The sequence below is a fragment of the Dipodomys ordii genome, unplaced genomic scaffold (assembly GCF_000151885.1).
Source record: "Dipodomys ordii isolate 6190 unplaced genomic scaffold, Dord_2.0 Scaffold15, whole genome shotgun sequence".
Lineage (NCBI taxonomy): Eukaryota > Metazoa > Chordata > Mammalia > Rodentia > Heteromyidae > Dipodomys > Dipodomys ordii.
The window spans coordinates 3,864,567-3,883,212 of record NW_012267231.1 but is presented as its reverse complement, the minus strand read 5'-3'; the positions used below and the strand labels follow the sequence as shown (position 1 = coordinate 3,883,212).

General features: G+C 47.7%; 1 protein-coding gene across 3 annotated transcripts in view; it reads left to right on the top strand.

Moving 5' to 3' along the window:
- Akap13 (A kinase (PRKA) anchor protein 13) overlaps positions 1-17,733 on the top strand; it is a 132,193-nt gene extending 114,460 nt beyond the window's left edge. For 2 of the 3 annotated variants that reach the window (XM_013012059.1, XM_013012061.1), the window contains exons 23-37: positions 198-448; positions 3,217-3,342; positions 3,434-3,551; positions 4,118-4,366; positions 5,956-6,032; positions 6,610-6,791; positions 6,922-7,004; positions 9,265-9,459; positions 11,626-11,787; positions 12,360-12,427; positions 12,877-12,921; positions 14,298-14,348; positions 14,920-15,372; positions 16,348-16,675; positions 17,017-17,733. In XM_013012059.1, the coding sequence (XP_012867513.1) occupies positions 198-448; positions 3,217-3,342; positions 3,434-3,551; positions 4,118-4,366; positions 5,956-6,032; positions 6,610-6,791; positions 6,922-7,004; positions 9,265-9,459; positions 11,626-11,787; positions 12,360-12,427; positions 12,877-12,921; positions 14,298-14,348; positions 14,920-15,372; positions 16,348-16,675; positions 17,017-17,066 (2,438 nt within the window). In that variant the 3' untranslated portion in view covers positions 17,067-17,733. The remainder of the gene's footprint in view (positions 1-197; positions 449-3,216; positions 3,343-3,433; positions 3,552-4,117; positions 4,367-5,955; positions 6,033-6,609; positions 6,792-6,921; positions 7,005-9,264; positions 9,460-11,625; positions 11,788-12,359; positions 12,428-12,876; positions 12,922-14,297; positions 14,349-14,919; positions 15,373-16,347; positions 16,676-17,016) is intronic. The other variant, XM_013012060.1, reaches the window with a different exon arrangement.
- Positions 17,734-18,646: the final 913 nt, after the last annotated feature.

The window sequence follows — 18,646 nt, the reverse complement described above, 5'->3', positions numbered from 1 at the left end:
GTTGCTGAAGCTAACCAATACTATTTATTTAGAATCCAGTATACCTATCATCAGAATATGTTAAGTCATATGTACAGCGTTAGATGAGAACACATTAAGGGAAAAACAATTGTTGACTCAGTTTAAAAATTTAGGTCAGGCTCAAATGTGACTGCAGCAAATGACCTTTGACGGCCCCTTGGTCCCTGTTCTCCTAGAACTGATGCAGACTGAGTTCCATCACATCCGCACGCTCAAGATCATGAGTGACGTGTACAGCCGGGGGATGATGACAGAGCTGCTTTTTGAGCAGCAGATGGTGGACAAGCTGTTCCCCTGTTTGGACGAGCTCATCAGTATCCATAGCCAGTTCCTTCAGAGGATCCTGGAGCGGAAGAAGGAATCTCTGGTGGATAAAAGTGAAAAGAACTTTCTTATCAAGAGGATAGGGGATGTGCTTATAAATCAGGTGAGCAAATGGGTTTCAAGTTCATGTACCTTACCATTCACATCTCGACTCAACTGTGTATTATGGTAGGCTTAGGGAAGCTAAATTCTCAGAGCTTCAATTTCCTTTCTAAAAACAATGACAGTAGAGGAGGCGGAGCTCTGTGGCCCATGTAATAGAGCACTAGTCCTGAGCACAAAACAGGGGTAGCTCCCGGGTCCTGAGTTCAAGCCCCAGGACCTGCATGCCTCCCCCTAATTACAAAAAGACGGTAGGATTTCTCTTGTTTATGCAATTTTAGAAATGCAGGAAGAGGTTGATACATAATTAAAGGTTCTTTTTTTTCTTTCTCAAAGTCCATGCCATCGTCACAAAACAATACTGTTTTAACAATATAATTTAAGAGATGAAGAATACTTGTTGGAAGTCTTAAGCTTCCCCTATGGCTCAGATTAGAAGGATGTCATTCAACTTCAAACCAGCTGAAGCCTAGAAATTGTATCAAGACACAATCTGTAAAATACTTCCTAAAATATGTATTACCACTGATTTTGAATGAAGTGGTGATATTTCAGTCTCAAAACATTTAGCTAAAATTTATCTTGATGCTTTTTAAAATGTGTCAGTCATAAGCAGCTATTGATAAATATTTCTTTAAAAAATACTGCTCTTGAAAAAGCGTCTGAAGCATACCTTTGACAGAAGGGTGCTGTGCAACCCATGTGGCCAGATCTTTTTCCTCCAGCAAACCACAGTCTCTGTGCAGATGCAGAGGCTTCCTTGCCAGAACATTAGTCTGAGAATTTCCTTGTATCCTTGAACCCATTCCCCTCACTTCATTGATTTAGTTTTTATTCAGGTAACATTGAGCACCCACTAACGCCAGGTGCAGTCTCTGGTGATTATGACTTCCATCTCCGGAGGGGGCCTCTAGGAGTAAAACCAGGCATGTTAGGAAATGCAGACCAAGGAATGTGCAACAGTCAGAGCCTAAAAGTGGAACCCCATAAATGAGAGCCTTTGCTCCCTGGTCATCTCTCTTCCAAACACTTTCCGCTTCTCTTTTTCTGCCTCCTCTCTGCGCTCAGGACCTGCACAGGTACCTCATCTAACCGCTACCTGTTTATCATTTGTATCTCCTTGTGTTTGTACATTCCCTTTCAGTAAGATCTTTGATGCTAGGATTCAAACACCAGTCCCCTAATGTGCATTTGTTGTTCTGTGTGCCAGTGCCAGTGTCAACCTTTTTGGAGTTTTTGATTTATAGTAAAAGCAAGTAACTGAAGGATCTCTCTGCTTCCGGTTCCCCATTGGGGACTGCCCAGCATCCTCTTGCATTTTTGACAAGGAAATTTGGTTGCCTCCAAAGGTGTTTAGGTCATGGAAATCACAGTTTAGCATGCATCAGATAGACTCCATGCAGAAGGTGCTTGATTTATCCCAAGATAAACATATGTTTATATAGACAGCTGAGATTGCATGGATTTTGGGAATTGAAGGACCATGTAGAATTACTAGAACTGCTTGCCTGAACCTAAGGAAAAATAGATGTTTCTGATGCTCCTCTAACTTGATTGTGAACATGTGGTACCATGGCTCACCCTCAGGACCTTTTGGAAGAACCTCATTATTTACCCATGGTGCACTCTGAGCATGTTGCTCCTAAGGCCTCATGTGTTAGGCAAGTGCTAACCACTAAGCTATACCCAAACCCTATCTAACTTACTGAGATCACATTTGTAAGAGTGCCTCATAAAAAAAAAAACAACTTAGTTTTGTTTATTTATTACTGCGTTCATGACAAGTGAAAGTTAAAGCACATTTGCATTTCTTATGCACACAATACACAGGTATATCTGACTTTGTTTTTAAAGATAAATAGTAGCTTTATTGAGATAAAAGGCATATCCTATATAATCTACCCTTTTTACATGTACAATTAGCTGGGTCCCAGTGGCTGAGATCTGGAGGATCACTGTTTAAAGACAACCTGGACAGAAAAGTCTATAAGAATCTACCCCCAATTAATCAGCATAAAGCCTGCCTGAAGGCACAATTTAAGTGGTAGAGCACCAGCCATGAGCAGGTACAAGGCCCCTGAGCTCAGTCTCCAGTATCAGAAAAAAGTATACAGCTAAATGGTTTTTAGTATATTCCCAGTTGTGCAGACATCATCACAGTGAATTTGAACATCTGTATCCCTCCAGAAGGAAACCCCCACTTGGCAGTAGTCAGTGCCAGGTCTAGGCATCCACTACTGTTCTTGATCTCTGGATTTGCTTTTTCTGGACATTTTGCATCCATGGAATAGGAAATGTGAATGGCCTTTTTACATGATTCTTAAAAATTGTGGAGCATGGCCCAACTGGTAGGACATGTGGCTGGTATGTGTGAGGTCCTGTGTCCACTCCTTAGTACCTCAAAAACAAATTATAGCATGTTAACGGTATTTCATTCCTTTTTCAAACCCATACAGTATTTCATTGTTCCATTAATGAACATTTCTGTTTTTCTTACTTGCGGGCTATTATGAATAAATAACGCTGCCGTGAATATTTGTTATTTAAGTCTTAGTGTGGATGTATGTTTTTATTTCTCTTGGGTATACATCTTGGAGTGGGATTGCTGGGTCTTTATGGGAACCTTATTTTAAGCCATTTGATGAAATTCCAAACTGATTTCCAAAGTCACTATACCAGTTTATTGGAGAGGGATAACGAATACACTGGCAGCTTTTTACAGAATGGCACCCTAAATTACACAGAATCACTGTCCTCTGTCCTCTGCAGTTTTCGGGTGAGAATGCGGAACGCTTAAAGAAGGTATATGGCAAGTTTTGTGGCCAGCACAACCAGTCTGTGAACTATTTCAAAGACCTTTGCACAAAGGATAAGCGCTTCCAGGCTTTTGTAAAGGTACTGAAGGATGACATGTGACCCCATTGCTTGGGCAGTAGCCAGGGCTTACTCTCTCATGCTGTTCCTAACGGTGTCTTCTCCCTTGCAGAAGAAGATGGGCAGTTCGTTGGTGAGGAGACTTGGAATCCCAGAGTGCATCTTACTTGTAACCCAGAGAATCACCAAATATCCAGTTTTATTCCAAAGAATATTACAGTGCACCAAAGGTAGGTCCCCTTCTAAGCACATCTTGTTTGCCAGCGTGAGCTGTTTCATCCTCTAGTAAGTCTAGAAGAGATAGTGTATTTAGATTGAAGACTTTTTTTCCTTCTTTCTGATTTTATTGTTTGGTGGTTTCTTACTTTTTTGAACAGAGTTTCACTATATAGCTCAGCTGGCCTCAAACATATGATGGTCCATGTTAGCCCACTGAGTGCCGGGATTATAAATCTGAGCTACCTGTCCAGCTGAACACAATCTCCTTGTGTGCAAATAACGTGTTGCTCTTTGTTCTACTTTTATTCTTTTGTCCTAAAGACATTTGGCTTCTTTCATTTAAGAATGGAGCAACCAATTATATCTGATTCATAGCATTGAAAACTGTTAACTGCCTTTAAGATTAAAACTTAGGACAGAAGAAAAAGAGGAGACATGAGCTAGTGTGTTGGCTTCACTCTGACAGCATGACCACAAAGAGAAAATGGTTCCTGTGGACAGGGAGGCATGATTCCCTCCCCTTCTCTTGTTGGAAGAGAACAGCCATTAAAAGCAGCACTGTTCTTTCTTCCTGAAGACAATGAAGTGGAACGTGAAGATCTAGCTCAGTCCTTGAGCCTGGTGAAGGATGTGATTGGAGCTGTAGACAGCAAAGTAGCAAGTTATGAGAAGAAGGTACGTCTCAGTGAGATTTACACGAAGACAGACAGCAAGTCGATCATGAGGATGAAGAGTGGGCAGATGTTTGCGAAGGAGGACTTGAAAAGGAAGAAGCTGGTACGTGACGGGAGTGTGTTTCTGAAGAGTGTCACAGGAAGGCTGAAAGGTAAGCTGGCTCACTTCTGTCTGCGTCGATGTCCCTGGGAAGAGTAGGCCCCGCCCACAAGTATTTGTTGGAAGATCACCACAAGTTTCTTCTTCCCTGAGAGCCATGTGCAGACATCACACAGGAGCTACATTTAATTATTGGTAATCTTAGATCAGAAAGGACGGTTTGAGATAGCTTACAGAATCATAGAAAGCGCCACGAGGTAAACAAATGAAGCAATGGGGAAAATGGGAAATAGACAAGGTGTGGTGAGACCTCCAGAGGAGGGGCTAGGTGCGGGCTTCGTGGTTCCTGAGGCCTTGAAGAAAGGTCACCAACCTGCTTCAACTAGACCTTGTTACACTTCATATTTGCTTCCTTTATCTTTCCCAAAAGCCAGAGAGGTCATAACTATGACTCACTCTCCCTTTGGTTAATAATTTTCATTTTCCACATGGTCAGCCACACTAAATCAAAGAGGTTGGAAGGTTTATTTTCGATTTCTAAAAAAGTTTTAAAAACAGTTGTTTTCATCAAACCCATACTGGCTGAATCTATACGTGAGCTATGACCTCTGATCAACCTTGCCTATATCAGTCCTTTCCCCTTGGCTGTGGAGCTGAGGGTCTGCAGCAGGCCAGGCCCTGCTGTCAGCTCCACTTCCTAGAGAAATGGGGGGAACGCATGTTCTTCTCATCTTGGAGTTGTGATGCTGTAGCTGACCATTGTAGCACTCAAGGAGCCTTAGCCCAAGTATACTGTGCGAGGGGTAGTGCTGGAGTAGAAGGCATGATGAATGGTGGTGGAGGAAGGTGCTGGCGTTCCTGTGATAAGGAAGAATAGGTATTAAGGAAAAGGGCAGAATAATTTCAGAAGACCTCTTGCTGCCACCAGTGGCTATGTACTTCCATTACTCTGTGATGAGCTTAAAGTAAGGCACCTGCCTGAATCTCAGCCTTGGTTTCAGTGATGTGCTGAGAGCCCTAGCTCAGAACTCTGTTCACACTGCCTCCTGCAGCCCATCTTCTATGCGGGCGTGGCATCAGAGTCCTCTACTTTTTCTTATGAGGACCTGATTTCCTAGGGCTGCTGCCTGGAGCCAGCACTCTTTTCTTTCCTTTGCCATTGCAATTTATATGTTCTTCAAACAAAATGAACAGATCCCAGCTGGTAGAACCAAGTTGCAGTCAAGCAAGTGGCAGAATAATAGGTTCTTTGGCTTGAAATGGCTACAAAGGAACTAGGAGCTGCTGTTTAGTCATGTTCGTCCTCAAGTGAATGTATGCCAAGGACAGCCAGTGCCCTGTGGAGCACACTTTGAGAGGGGCGGGTGGGAGGAGCATGCTTGGAGAGGGGCAGGTTGGGTGGAGCATCCCTGGAGAGGGGCCGGTGGGGTGGAGCATCCCTGGAGAGGGATGAGTGGCGGGGAGCATCCCTGGAGCAGAATTGTAAAACGGTGTTGCTTAGGAGGAGAGGAAGGGGTGTTCTTAGAGTAGAGTTGGCTGTTGGAGGTATGCTGCTGCACCTTCTTCATTGAAAGCCTTCTGCACTTGATTAGCCATTCAGTAGTCACTGGGCTCATCTTATTCCCTTTTTCCACTTTCCAGAGGTGCAAGCGGTTCTGCTCTCTGACATTTTGGTTTTCCTTCAAGAAAAGGACCAGAAATACATCTTCGCATCATTGGTAAGCTGGATTGTCTTCCGTTTGGATTTAATAGTATCCCAAACAGCTAGGTTGAGTGTATGGAATGTAAACACTCTATGATGGCCTCACCTACCCTCTGAAAATTAATCGACCCAGGAAAAACTCCTCTTGAGTAATTTCTCACATACCCTGGGGAGTTTCCATTATCTTTCCCACTGGCTGGCGGAATTCTGTTTCTGTCCTCTCACAGTTCCTCGGACTGCCCTGAGCATTATTGATGGTTAACCTCTGTATTTACTCACATGACTGTTGCCCATAGAAGATGTTGCTAACCAGTGTTTCTTTGGGGAACCTGTTCAGATTCATCATGTACAAGATGTGACTAGAGAACTATGGCCATAAATTGTCATCTCATTCTGGAAATCTTTCTGTTAAAATTTGAGTGCAGTATTGAGATATTTCTCTTTACTTACCATTTACTTTACTTACCTGCCATTTTTTAAAAAATGGTAGTAAACATTTAAACAGGCATGTGGTCTTAGCTAAGGTCAGTGTAGTCCTCAAGAGCTACCCAGTTGTTTACACAGCCTAAGTCTTTCCTCTGCCCTTTATGCAGGACCAGAAATCAACGGTGATCTCTTTAAAGAAGCTGATAGTCAGAGAAGTGGCACATGAGGAGAAAGGTCTGTTCCTAATTAGTATGGGGGTGAAAGATCCAGAGATGGTGGAGGTCCACGCCAGCTCCAAAGAGGAGCGGAACAGCTGGATTCAGATCATCCAGGATACAATCAACACCCTGTACGTGAACTGCCACAGCCCACCCCTCCCTGCCCTGTTAGTAACTATACAATTTCATAACAGACTGGGTAGTGACTAGAGTCATTGACTTCTTAGGAATCTTTGTCTTGTTTTGTTTCGGTTGTGTTAGGAATAGAGATGAAGATGAAGGAATTCCTAGTGAGAATGAGGAAGAAAAGAAAATGTTAGACACCAAAGCCCGGGAGTTAAAAGGTAAGCAACTGTCAGAGGTAGCCTGGGGTCCTTGTCTGTGAAATATCCATGGTTGCACAAGATGCTTCTGTTTTCCAGAGGCCTAGGTTGCTCTTCCCTCCAGAGCTGTCTCTGCCAGCCTTGGCAACAGGGAAATGAGTCCTGGCAGAGAATGGCAGGAAGAATTAAGTACCAGATCCAGGGGGAATGTTGATTGTCTGGTCTTGTCATTGGACTTCTAGGAGTGTAGAGGTACTTTCTTCGTACCTCGTCACAGAGAATTTGCCAGATTTCATAGTCACAGCTAGGGTTAAGGCAGAGAAAGAAAGGAATTTGTGAAAACATGTCTCTAGCCAATCTGTTCCAGTCCTCCCATTAGTAGTCACTGGCTTTCATAGGTTCACAGATGGCTTGTGAGGTGGTCTCAGTAGAAAGGCACTTTTTTTTTTTGTCAGTTGTAGGGCCTGGGCACTGTCCCTCAGCTCTTCAGTCCAAGGCTAGCGCTCTACCACTTGAGCCATAGCACCACTTCCATCTTTTTTCTGCTTATGTGATGCTGAGGAATCAAACCCAGGGCCTCAAGCATGCAAGGCAAACACTCTACCACTAAGCCATCTTTCCAGCCCCAAAAGGTACTTATTGATCATGTCTGGCCACCATATACTGAGTACCTGCTGTTGTGTAAAGTCTTGCTAACATCCCTATAAGAACTCTTTGATCCATTGTGCAGAGGAGACAGTTGACTCTCTGAGGGCAAAAACATCCCAGGGCCAAATGTGTAGTTAGAGACCGAACCACATTCCATTCCATATCTCTGATTTGTAGCTCAGGGTGAAGTCAAACTCTGCATCTTCCAGCTCCAGCCTCCCAGGTGCTGGGATTACAGATGTGTGCCACCACATCTGGTTCTAATCCCTGTTTTAAAAATAATGGGGTCTGGTATACTTTTCCCCTTTTGCCAGTGGCATATGGAACCTTCCACTGTAGAAATGAGGCCCTGAGTCTAGTATGTGTATGTAGCTGTGAGTTCATTAGTCCCTCCAGCTGTACAGGGTGACAGTGTTCTATTTCATTGGAGGAAAAATAAAGATGGCCAGGTTTAGACCAGAGCCGGAGTTGTGTCCTCGTTGACAAGGATGAAGCCTTCCTTCTGGCAGCATTTGTTAAGCACCTGGCTTAGGTGTATTGCTCAGGGCAGGGATGCGGATTCCTAAAAGACAGCCCTTGTCCTAAGGAAGCTCACCCTCATGCAAAGGATACCTAAACGAGAGTAGAACACATAGTGTTCTAGTGGATCAGTGGGCTGTGGAAGTGTACGTGTCTCAGAAGAACAGATTGATGAGCTCCATCTGACAGCACACCATCTAAGAATATCTGCGTGAAGAAGTTGGTACATCAGGGTCAGGACCAGTGATGGGAGCTTACGCTGGGAGGTTCTGTGTCACGAAGTAAGGAGATGATAGAATGGTTTACAAATTTATATTTGTTGAAGCCTGTTGAGAGAATTGCACATCTAAATAGGAGAGCCATAGAAGCAGACGAATTGTGAAAATCTTAGGTTCAGCGAGAGGTGAGCTAGAGAGAGGACAGATGGGAGTAGGAAATAGGGTTATTAAAATCTGGCAAGTGGGGGTAGATGGTAGGACAAAAGAAGGAGGCAAGGTCTCTCCTGAGTTGGATAGCCTGGAGAATGGAAAGGGCTGATGGGAGAAGATGTAAGCCTACTGGAGGAGGTGGATTGACAACACTGGGAAAGAAACTTTTCTTATCCTAAGAATGAGGCATCTGGTAGAACTGGCCATTTGATAGTGGAACACACTGTTCTGGTGTTCAGCAAAGAAAGTAGATTTGAGTTGCAATGATTGGTATAGAGGAGGTATTCAAGTGAGATCACCGAGAGCAACGTGTACTACAAGTGCCCCAAGAGAGTGGCCGAAAGAGACTGATGTCATCACAGTGGGGGACTGGAGTTGTTTTAAAGAGTGATTTTCAGTTCTGGGAAAGATGGGAAACTGCAGAAACTGCAGCTTCAGTTGGAGCCAAGGAAGGTAGGCAAAACCAGGGGCAGACCTGTGTCAGAAGAAACAGTGTTTGGAAGAGACCCTAGAGGTTTTCTGGGTAGAAATCATATTGCCTTCCTGATGTGTGTGCGTGCCCTCCTGCGTACATGCTTTCTGCCCTACGGCACCTCAGAAATGACCACAAGGTGGTGCTCACGTGCTGCTCATCTAGTAAACCTCAACAGAAGATAAATCAGATCCCTTTCTCCTTACACCTGCAGAGCAACTTCAGCAGAAGGACCAGCAGATCCTCCTCCTGCTGGAAGAGAAGGAGATGATTTTTCGAGACATGAGCGAGTGCAGTACTCCCTTGCCAGAGGCTTGTTCCCCAACTCACAGCCCTAGAGCCCTCTTCCGAGCCAACACCGAGGAGGCCCCCAAAGGAGGACCTTTGATGAAAAGTGCAATAAGCGAGGGTAAGAGTGGTTTTCACTCAATATTCCCCCCTTCATCCCAGAGTGATTTACACGCTGATACACCGATGTTATTCACACATTTTCACTTCGATATTGTAATGTACAGCACCAATATTAGGAAATATCCCAAACAGTTACTTCACGGATAAACTGTAACCACTACCCAGGTCAGAAATTCAAAATGTAGCCAAACTCCCTGAATCAAACCCCTCCATGTACTTCCCTCCAAAAGAAAGCAGCTTCCCAGCTTGTAATCAATTTTTGTTGTTGGTGGTGGTGGTGGTCATGGGGCTTAAACTCTGGGCTTGGGCGCTGTTCCTCAGCTCTTCAGCTCAAGTCAAATTCTCTACCACTTGAGCCAAAGCGCCACTTCTGGTTTTCTTTTGGTTTATTGGAGCTAAGAGTCTCACGGACTTTTCTGCCTAGACTGGCTTTGAACTGCAATCCTCAGATCTAAGTCTCCTGAGTAGCTAGAATTATAAGTGTGAGCTACCAGTGCCCGGCTATATTCACTTTCTTACATACCATTGCTCCCCTTTTTTCCAAGCAGTTTTTGAGTCAGCTCAAAACTCCAGAGGACAGAACTGCTATTGTTTTATTCATACAGCAGTTCAGTCCTCTCTTTCCTTCAGATTCACATCTGGATTCAGAGATGATTCTTTGCAGATACCTCGGGATATTCTGAGTATCATAGTCCCTAAACTCTGGCCTATTGGCAGCAGTTTTTCACCCTATACTTGAACTTTCCTTGGCTTGCATTTTCTTCCCCTACGTATGTTTTAATTCGCACAGGTTACTTTTGGTTTTATAGCGGCATGAAGCATTGCTTTCAGAAGCTGGTGATCATTTGATTTTCCTACAGATGCATTCTCTTTGCCTAGATGCCCAAAGGGCTTTCGAGTAGTTTTAAATTAAAGTATTTCATACTGTTTTATCAAAGTAGTCTAATTAAAATATTCCCTGCTTGGGCTGGGAAGGTGGCTCAGTGGTAGAGCGCTTGCCTTGCATGCCTGAGGCCCTGGGTTCGATTCCTCAGCACCACATAAGCAAAAAGAAAAAAGCCGGAAGTGGCTCTGTGGCTCGAGTGGTAGAGCGCTAGCCTTGAGCTGAAGAGCTGAGGGACAGCGCCCAGGCCCAGAGTTCAACCCCCACTACCGGACAAAAAAAATTAAAAAAAAAATATTCCCTGCTTTTGGTTGCAATAGGTTGTTCCCAGGTTCATGGTGGTCTGCTGCCATACTCATTTCTTTAATTCATTGGTTCATTCAAATTTGAGGCAGCCCAGGCTTGCTAGAACTCACTTCTGATAACTGGGATACATCGTGTGTCACCATACCTGGTTTTGTGCTTCCAGTTGTGAGTTAAATTCCTTCATGCCTTGTGTCATTTTGTTAATGCATTCATTAGCTCATTTATTTTATGAACATGTCCTTCTGATCTGTTTTTATTATTTTCAGCAAGGTATAACCCCTGTTCTCCTCTTCTCTTAATGTTATATGGGGTTTGACTCCAGAACTTTCCTGTTGCTCATTTTTGTATGAAATTAATTTCTTTAGTTTGTGGATTCAGATGCTTTTCTCCCTCCGTAGAACCACTTACTTTGTGTGGTGCTTGGGGTTATACGTTGGCTTGCTGAGAGTGTTCCTGCCTCTGATCCCATTTCTATGCTGTATGCACCTGCGTTTGCCTGTTTTTCCTCCCCTACTCAGTGGTTTTCTACCTTCAGTATTTCTTCCTCTATAAGCTGTGCTCCAGGAAGGGACTCCAGTTGGTCAAGTTTGAAGACTTAAGTGTTTCCACTACTCTAGCCCCTTGAATCCACTGTCTGTCCTCCAGTCGACCCACCTTCCTTCCTGGGGACGTCTCATGGCTGCTTTGGCTCTCCCTCTAGAAGCCAGGCTCTTTCCAGTAAACCACTCCGCCTTTCCTGCATTCTTTCACATCTCCCAGCTTCACCTTCTAACGTTGAAGGTTTCTCTTCGATTACCAGTAGAATCCAATTGAAACATGCACCATGAGCTGAGACTCTCTGGGCAGGGCATCACCTAATCACTCCTTGGAACTTTCTGGCCTGTTCCTGTACCTGTCATGTATTACCATGACATTTCCCCCCTTCTCACTGGAAAAGAGAAGATGTCAGCTTTGCTTGTCTTCTCTCCTTTGCAGTGGAGATCCTTCAGGGTTTGGTGAGTGGAAGTCTAGGAGGCACACTCGGGCAGGCTGCCAGCAGCCCTGCTGAGCAGGAAGCTACGGTTGGCCCCATTTCCTTGCCCCGGAGAGCAGAGACCTTTGGAGGATTTGACAGCCACCAGATGAACGCTTCCAAAGGTCAGTAGTCCATCTCAGTGACCCCATGGAACGGTGTTCTCGTCCCCTGATCAGTTGCGGCCATTGTTCTCATCCCCTGATCAGTCAGTAAGCACTTGGCTGAGTGACATTCGTCTTAAGTAACAATGGTTTTCCTGATCTCAGCTAAGCTGTATATGTACCCTAAGGGCGATAATTTAGGTGAAGCATCCTGAATCTGAAATCCTCCAAAATCCAAAACTTCTTGAGTACTGACATCACTCTACAAGTGGAAAATTCCATCTAACTTGTAACATGTTTCAGTCAAAACAAAAGCACACTGAAAGAACTGTGTATAAATGTGTGTGTTGAAGGTGGATTTCATGTTTGTTCATGGTCCTGTTCCCAAAGAACCTCCAAACGCCTGTGGGCCAGTGTGCTGTAGGGCTGCTTGCTCTACTTGTTGGTCCTTCAGTTCTTCAGCACTGAAAGCAGAAGTGGTTTGGCTGCCACAGAATGGCGTTTTCCTTTGGTGTCTATAAGTTGTCTCCATTGTACTCTTCTCTTGGCTAGTTTATTTTACAACTTTAATAAAAATAGAAAACTTTATTTAGGAGGTGAGAAGGAAGATGATGATGGCCAAGATCTGAGGAGAGCAGAGTCGGATAGTGGTCTGAAAAAGGTAATCCTTCTAAAACGCACTTACCTGCGAGCCTTTTCAGTTCTTCCCACCAAATTTACAACCTTTAACTTATCCCGTGTTGATCTGGGGTTGCATGTTGGACTTGCCACTGTAAATGAGACTCTGCCTTCCTGTCAGGGGAAAGCACATTACCAAGCCACACAGCTGAGGGCTCCTTATTCTTGGCTCTCTGGCTCCTTGAGTACCACATTTAAATTCGTAAGCTCACCATGGCCCTAGCGGGACCATTTGCACGAAGAGGCTAATTTTAGGAGCCCCACCCTTTCAATAGCCTTTCTATAAGGCTCCGATGCCAAGCAGTTCCACCTCGTACCCTCAGAGGCTACTGTGGAAATAAAATGGCAAACTACAACTTAACTTAGAAGTGCACTGAGGATAATTTTTGCATCAAGATCTTCATTTAATAATTTGTATTTTTATGTTTATAGGGCGGAAATGCTAACCTTGTATTTATGCTTAAGAGAAACAGCGAGGTAAGTGAGGCCTTTAGATTATCTTTAAGAAAGGTCTATATAAAAGAATAGCAATGCAGGAGCTGGGAAGGTAGCTCAGTGGTAGAGTGCTTGTCTTGCATGCATGAGGCCCTGGGTTCGATTCCTTAGCACCACATACGCAGAAAAAGCCAGGAGTGTCCCTGTGGTTCAAGTTGTAGAGTGCTAGCCTTGATCTGAAGAGCTCACAGACAGTGCCTAAGCCCCAGAGTTCAATCCCCATGACTGACCCTCCTCCACCCCCACTCCCCCCCCCCCCAAAAAAAAAAAAAAAAGAAAAGAACAGCAATGTTCAGCTTTGTTTTGATGTTTACAACTCCTGCCTAGAGTTTCTGTATCAGCTGATCATGTCATCTGTTTTCATGGCTTTTTCTGTTTCTGTTGGAATCTGGAGAAACTAACCCTGGGATTTGCCAACTAGAATATTCTCTATGCTATAGGCCTCTGGTTCTCTGTCCATAATTTAGTCAGTTTTGTCAACATAGTTTTGTCAACACAAGGGCTCCGAAGCCCCCGTGGTAGTTTCTTTCTGTCTAAACACATGTAAGTAGAATTTGAAGCAACTTTTCCTATAACGTACACCTGACCCCCAAAGCCACAAGTCCAGAATGGAGATTTAACTTGTAGTTTAATTCTGCAGAGTTCCTATCCTTCAAGGACACAAGCTGAGTTTACTTCTTGGAGTACTTCCTTTCATGCAGTATTGTCTAAGCTACGAAAGAAAGCAGGATGTTGACATCCTTCAAGTCAGAGATCAGACCCTGAAACCAGCCTGACTGCTATACCTTCCAGAGCGTTGTTGCATTTAGCATACTGTCTGTCTCCTGTGGAACTTCTAAGCTAAGGGGAACTCTTCCTGCCACCCCCAAAATGCAGAGAAGGAGCATGTCCTGTATTTGTTGGCACAGGAGCCTAAATGCAGCTGTGCCCTGCAGGACTCTGCCTGTGTGCTCTCTTTCTGAACTAGGCCTGCAGCTTCTCTCTGGATGTGCCCCTTGCAAGTTAGCTGCAGGCTGCTTTTTCCACGTGTCACTTTCTTCCCTCTGCTCAGTGAAAAAGTCAGGGTGAGAAATAGTGCATGGTGGGCATGGTTGCCATTGTTTTTGAGGGCTTCGTGCATTCACAAGTAGGGTCCACAAATTGGCAGCTTCCCTTTTAGGGATAAGAGAATTTGAAAGATGGCAAAGGGAGAAATCAATAAGAAGTGGTTGCATTGGCTACTCATACTCGCTCACTTCTCTTTGGGTTGCATCACAGTAGCAACTCCTTGCTGTATTCTGGATGTAGGGTGGTGGGTCGTGATGCTTGTGCAGCCCTAACAGGCTGTTCTGTTTTGTTCTCTTCTGCTCCTTTTGTAGCAGGTTGTCCAAAGCATCGTCCATCTCCATGAGCTCCTGAGCACTCTGCAGGTACGGGACTTCTCTGTGCACCTGGTTTGGGAGAGCAGTAGTGGAGGGATGGTTGTTGACAGGTATTTCGATCTCCAAGGTGTGCAGGTTGCCTAAGGGTACATGGGTGGTGGGGCTGTCAGGTGAGAGTAGCGAGCGCCCCATCTACCACCATGACTACTGAAGAAACCCGCAGATAACATCTGGGCTTACACCTGCGGGAGACCACCTCATTCTAGAAAGGCTCTCCTCATTACCCCACTGTTCCCTGGGTGTGCTAGTTCTTCCCCCCTCCCCCTTCCCCCCCCCCAATTCTTGGACCCTCAGCTGCCTTGCCTTGTTGCTACCTCCTCCCACCACCCAGGTGCCATAGTCATTGCAGGAAGTGTGTCACCAGTCTTGACAGGAAATGGGGTTCTCGTGTGCTAACTGCATGGTTAACCTGGCAGCATTCTGTTACCAGAGCAGACTTCTAGAACATGGCGGGAGGGTCTCTCTGTCACAGGGCCCTAGCCCGGGTCAGGAGGGTCCCCCTGGCCGGCAGTGTCCTGGGCAGTGTCCAGGTCTGCATGGCTGTCCTGTGTGCCCCCAGGGTGTGGTGCTCCAGCAGGACAGCTACATCGAGGACCAGAGGCTGGTGCTGAGCGAGCGGGTGCTCACCAGGAGCTTGTCACGGCCCAGCTCGCTCATTGAGCAGGAGAAGCAGCGCAGCCTGGAGAAGCAGCGCCAGGACCTGGCTAACCTGCAGCGGCAGCAGGCGCAGCACCTGGAGGAGAAGCGCAGGCGTGAGCGGGAGTGGGAGGCCCGGGAGCGGGAGCTGCGGGAGCGCGAGGCGCGGCTGGCCGAGCGCGAGGAGAAGGTGCAGCTGGGACAGCAGAACCTGGAGAGGGACCGGGAGGAGCTCCGGCACAAGAAGGGCACCTACCAGAGCGACCTGGAGAGGCTGCGTGCTGCACAGAGGCAGCTGGAGCGGGAGCAGGAGCAGCTGCGGAGGCGGGAGGCAGAGCTGCTCAGCCAGAGACAGCTGGAGCCGGACCTTTGTCAGGTATGGCGGGGCCCGCACCAGGCCCACCGGAGGGTGAGCTTGTGCACGCAGCAGGGAGGAGTCGGGTCTCCGGGTGCCTGTTGCATCTCTGGGAGGCCAGAGCAGACAGTAGACCCTTGGTGCCAATGGACCAAGGAGACAGAGCGGTGGGCTGTCGCAGCAGGTGGCAGCAGCCACCTGAGATTTCCAGGGTTACCACTGTGTCCTGTGCCACACGGGAAACTACAGACAAGTGCCCGCTCTCCAGGGAGCCGTAGCTTGGTGGGTGCTCACCAAGGATAAAGGAGTCCTCAGCGTGACAGCAGGGGTCATTCACAGAGCCAAGAGCCCGCCCATTCCCCCACGCACAGATAGCATTCTTGTTTGGGGAGGACCCCGCATAACGCCCGACTTGCTTTGCTGCTGGTGACGAAGCCTTTCTGTACATGTTCTGCTCTCCTGTGGGGGTCTTCCAGTTGTTAAGCGCACACGCTGGGCACTTGGAGCAGATGGAGGGCCTGACTGTGCCCAAATCTCCCCGTCCTTTAAAACTGCTGTCCTGCCATGTGCAGCAGCATGTGGGGCGGCTGTGCTCACTCTCTGTGGAAGATTTGGGGGAGATGCAGGAGCAGAGAAAGGCTGGTGCTCCTGATGACAAGGACAGAGCCACTCCCACACGAGTGAGTCCCCAGAGGGTCCCCACTAAGAGGGGATTGACCTTCCTGACCTCGCATCCCAGCCATGGCGAGCTGCCCTCATTCTTTCCTAGGCTCTCCTCAGAGCCCCACTGGTCCCGTAGTGCCCGTCATGACGTATCTGTAGCACAGAGGTAGTGTGTTCATGTGTTCCTGGGTCCTACGTGAGAGAGGACAGTAAGGGAAACCACAGCTCATTCTAGACACGCAGCCTCACACACGTGTCGAATGCTGCCACGCACACCGGTTGCAGCAGCCTGGGCAGCCCCCGCCTAATGAGCCTTCTCCTGACCACGTGCAGGTGCCCCATCCACACAGCAAGCTGATGCGCATCCCATCCTTCTTCCCCAATCCCGAGGAGCACCCCCTGCCCTCTGCCCCCTTGGCCACCAAATCAGGATCCCTGGACTCGGACCTCTCGATCTCCCCCAAAAGGAACAGCCTCTCTCGGACACACAAAGACAAGGGGCCTTTTCACATACTGAGCTCCCCGGGCCAGCCTAGCAAGGGCCCCGAAGGGCAGGCCCAGGCCCCCTCAAGCGCCACCACCCGCCTCTTCGGATTAACTAAGCCAAAGGAAAAGAAGGAGAAAAAGAAGAAGAGCAAAGGAAGCCGCTCCCAGCCTGGTGGTGAGTATCCACCCCTGCTGGCCAGGGCGGGCTTGTCTTATGAAAGTCAGGGAGTGGCATGGGGCAGAAGGATGCAGTTCAGCCAGGCAAAAGCCAAGCTGGCACCCCTCTCACCCAGCCCACTTATAAGAGTGCCCACTGTCTGCCATGTTTCCCTGAACCCTGTCCTGTGCCTTGTTAGGACCGGCCTCTCCCATTAGTGGGACTGCATTAGTGCCAGTCCCGAAGCTTACCATGGGGGACCTGTTTACCAATGGCCCAGCCGCCCCGCCCCGCCACACTGGCCTGGGAGGAGAGGCAGGGCATTTGCGCATGTCTTCATCTCGGTCTCACTGTTCCAGATGGTCCCGCATCGGAAGTGTCGGCGGAGGGGGAGGAGATCTTCTGCTGACCTGGCTCCTGAGCCCCGGCTGTGCCACCTGCTTCGCCTGCCGCCCTTGCGCACAAGTCTCTTACACTGGACGTCCACGGCTCCGCGTCCAGTCCTCGGCGAGGCGCGTTGTGTGCAGGTTAGGGTGGAAAGGCACAGATGCCATCCGGCCATGGCCTGTGACTAATCAGGGCTCAGCGGGGCTGGTCCTGCGCAGGATGTCGCCCGGAAAGCAGCGCCCCTGAAGTACAGGCGCAGGTTAGGATGCAAGCCAGCAGCCGCCACAGGGTGAAAGAGAGGGTCCAAATGCCACCGAAACTCTGCCCACCTTATATTGTTTGGGGGGACAGAACTGGAGTCAGGGAGCAGGTACTGCAGATTGTACACGCACATGGGGTCTGGCGATCTCAGTCATGAGAGTAGCTTGGGCTCAGCCTGGTGGCTTGTGGACATTCTGTCCTTCACTCTGTGGTCCTCCAAGATTGGGTCCCCTTGGCACACTTCTCCCCCTTTTGTATCCACTTCTCAATTCATTTCAGAGGCAATGACAGACATTTGTGAAACCAGTGAGAGAAGGTTTGAAAGCGTGTAATCAGTCCCCCTTAGTCTGTGTCCTGGCTTAACTTAGAACATCAGGTTCAGAAAAAATGGACTGCTGCCTGCATATGCGTGGTTCCAGACACAGGAAGTAGAACCATTGGGTGTCACCAGCCTGGGAGAGGCCTCCAGGCGGCTCCCCAGGCAGCTGCCTCGGCCTGGGCCCCTCTGCCCCGAGGAGCCCCCCCGCCCAGCACCAGCCCCTGCACCAGGACAGTTGGCTGAGAGGTAGGTTCAGGGTTTCCACCAGCACAGACAGGAGCTGGCCCTGAGAGGGAGTGGGGAGGGTCATCCTTCTCTGTCAGAAGGAAGGCCACAGTCTGACTTAGTTTCCTCCGTATTTTAAACCCGAAGCTCTGTTGAGTATTAATTCTGCTCGCTCTGGGAGATGTTACAGTGCTGCCCGTGTCTCCTCTGTCCTTTCCTCTGTTCCATCTGTGTCTGCTGCTCTGCCAACATCTCTGGTCATGCTTGTCCTCCCCGCTCCGCTGGCCCCCCGCGTGGCGTCTGCTCCTGGCGTCGGAGGCCTGGGACTTGGCGAAAGCGAATCTTTACTTGGTGCTTGATGTTGAACTGCAAGCTGGCCTTGCAGATGGAGATATTTATCTTTCAGTTTATTTGAAAGAGTCTGGTTTCAGATTTTTAGCCTAAATCTGTTTTATTTATTTTGTGTATGTGTCTCGTGTTTCGTGTTATTTGTAAGGCTAGCCAGGTCTAGCCACCCAGCTGCCCACCCCATGCAGAGCGATGGCGGGCAGGCATCAGCCTGTGCTGACAGTCCCGGAGAAGGTGGGGCTTCGTCCCCTCCCCCCACACCTCCTTTATCACGGAGGTGTCTTCCTCAATCAGCAGTTTAGAAATTGGCCACCTCTGAGCTACCTTTGCCTACTTTTTAAAAGAAACTTCACACTCTTCAGAAAGAGGCTTTTAAGACCAAAACCAACCCCCGTTTCTGTTGGGCCTTTCGCGGTGGGAGTCGGCCGCTGCCTTCAGCCCAGCCCTCT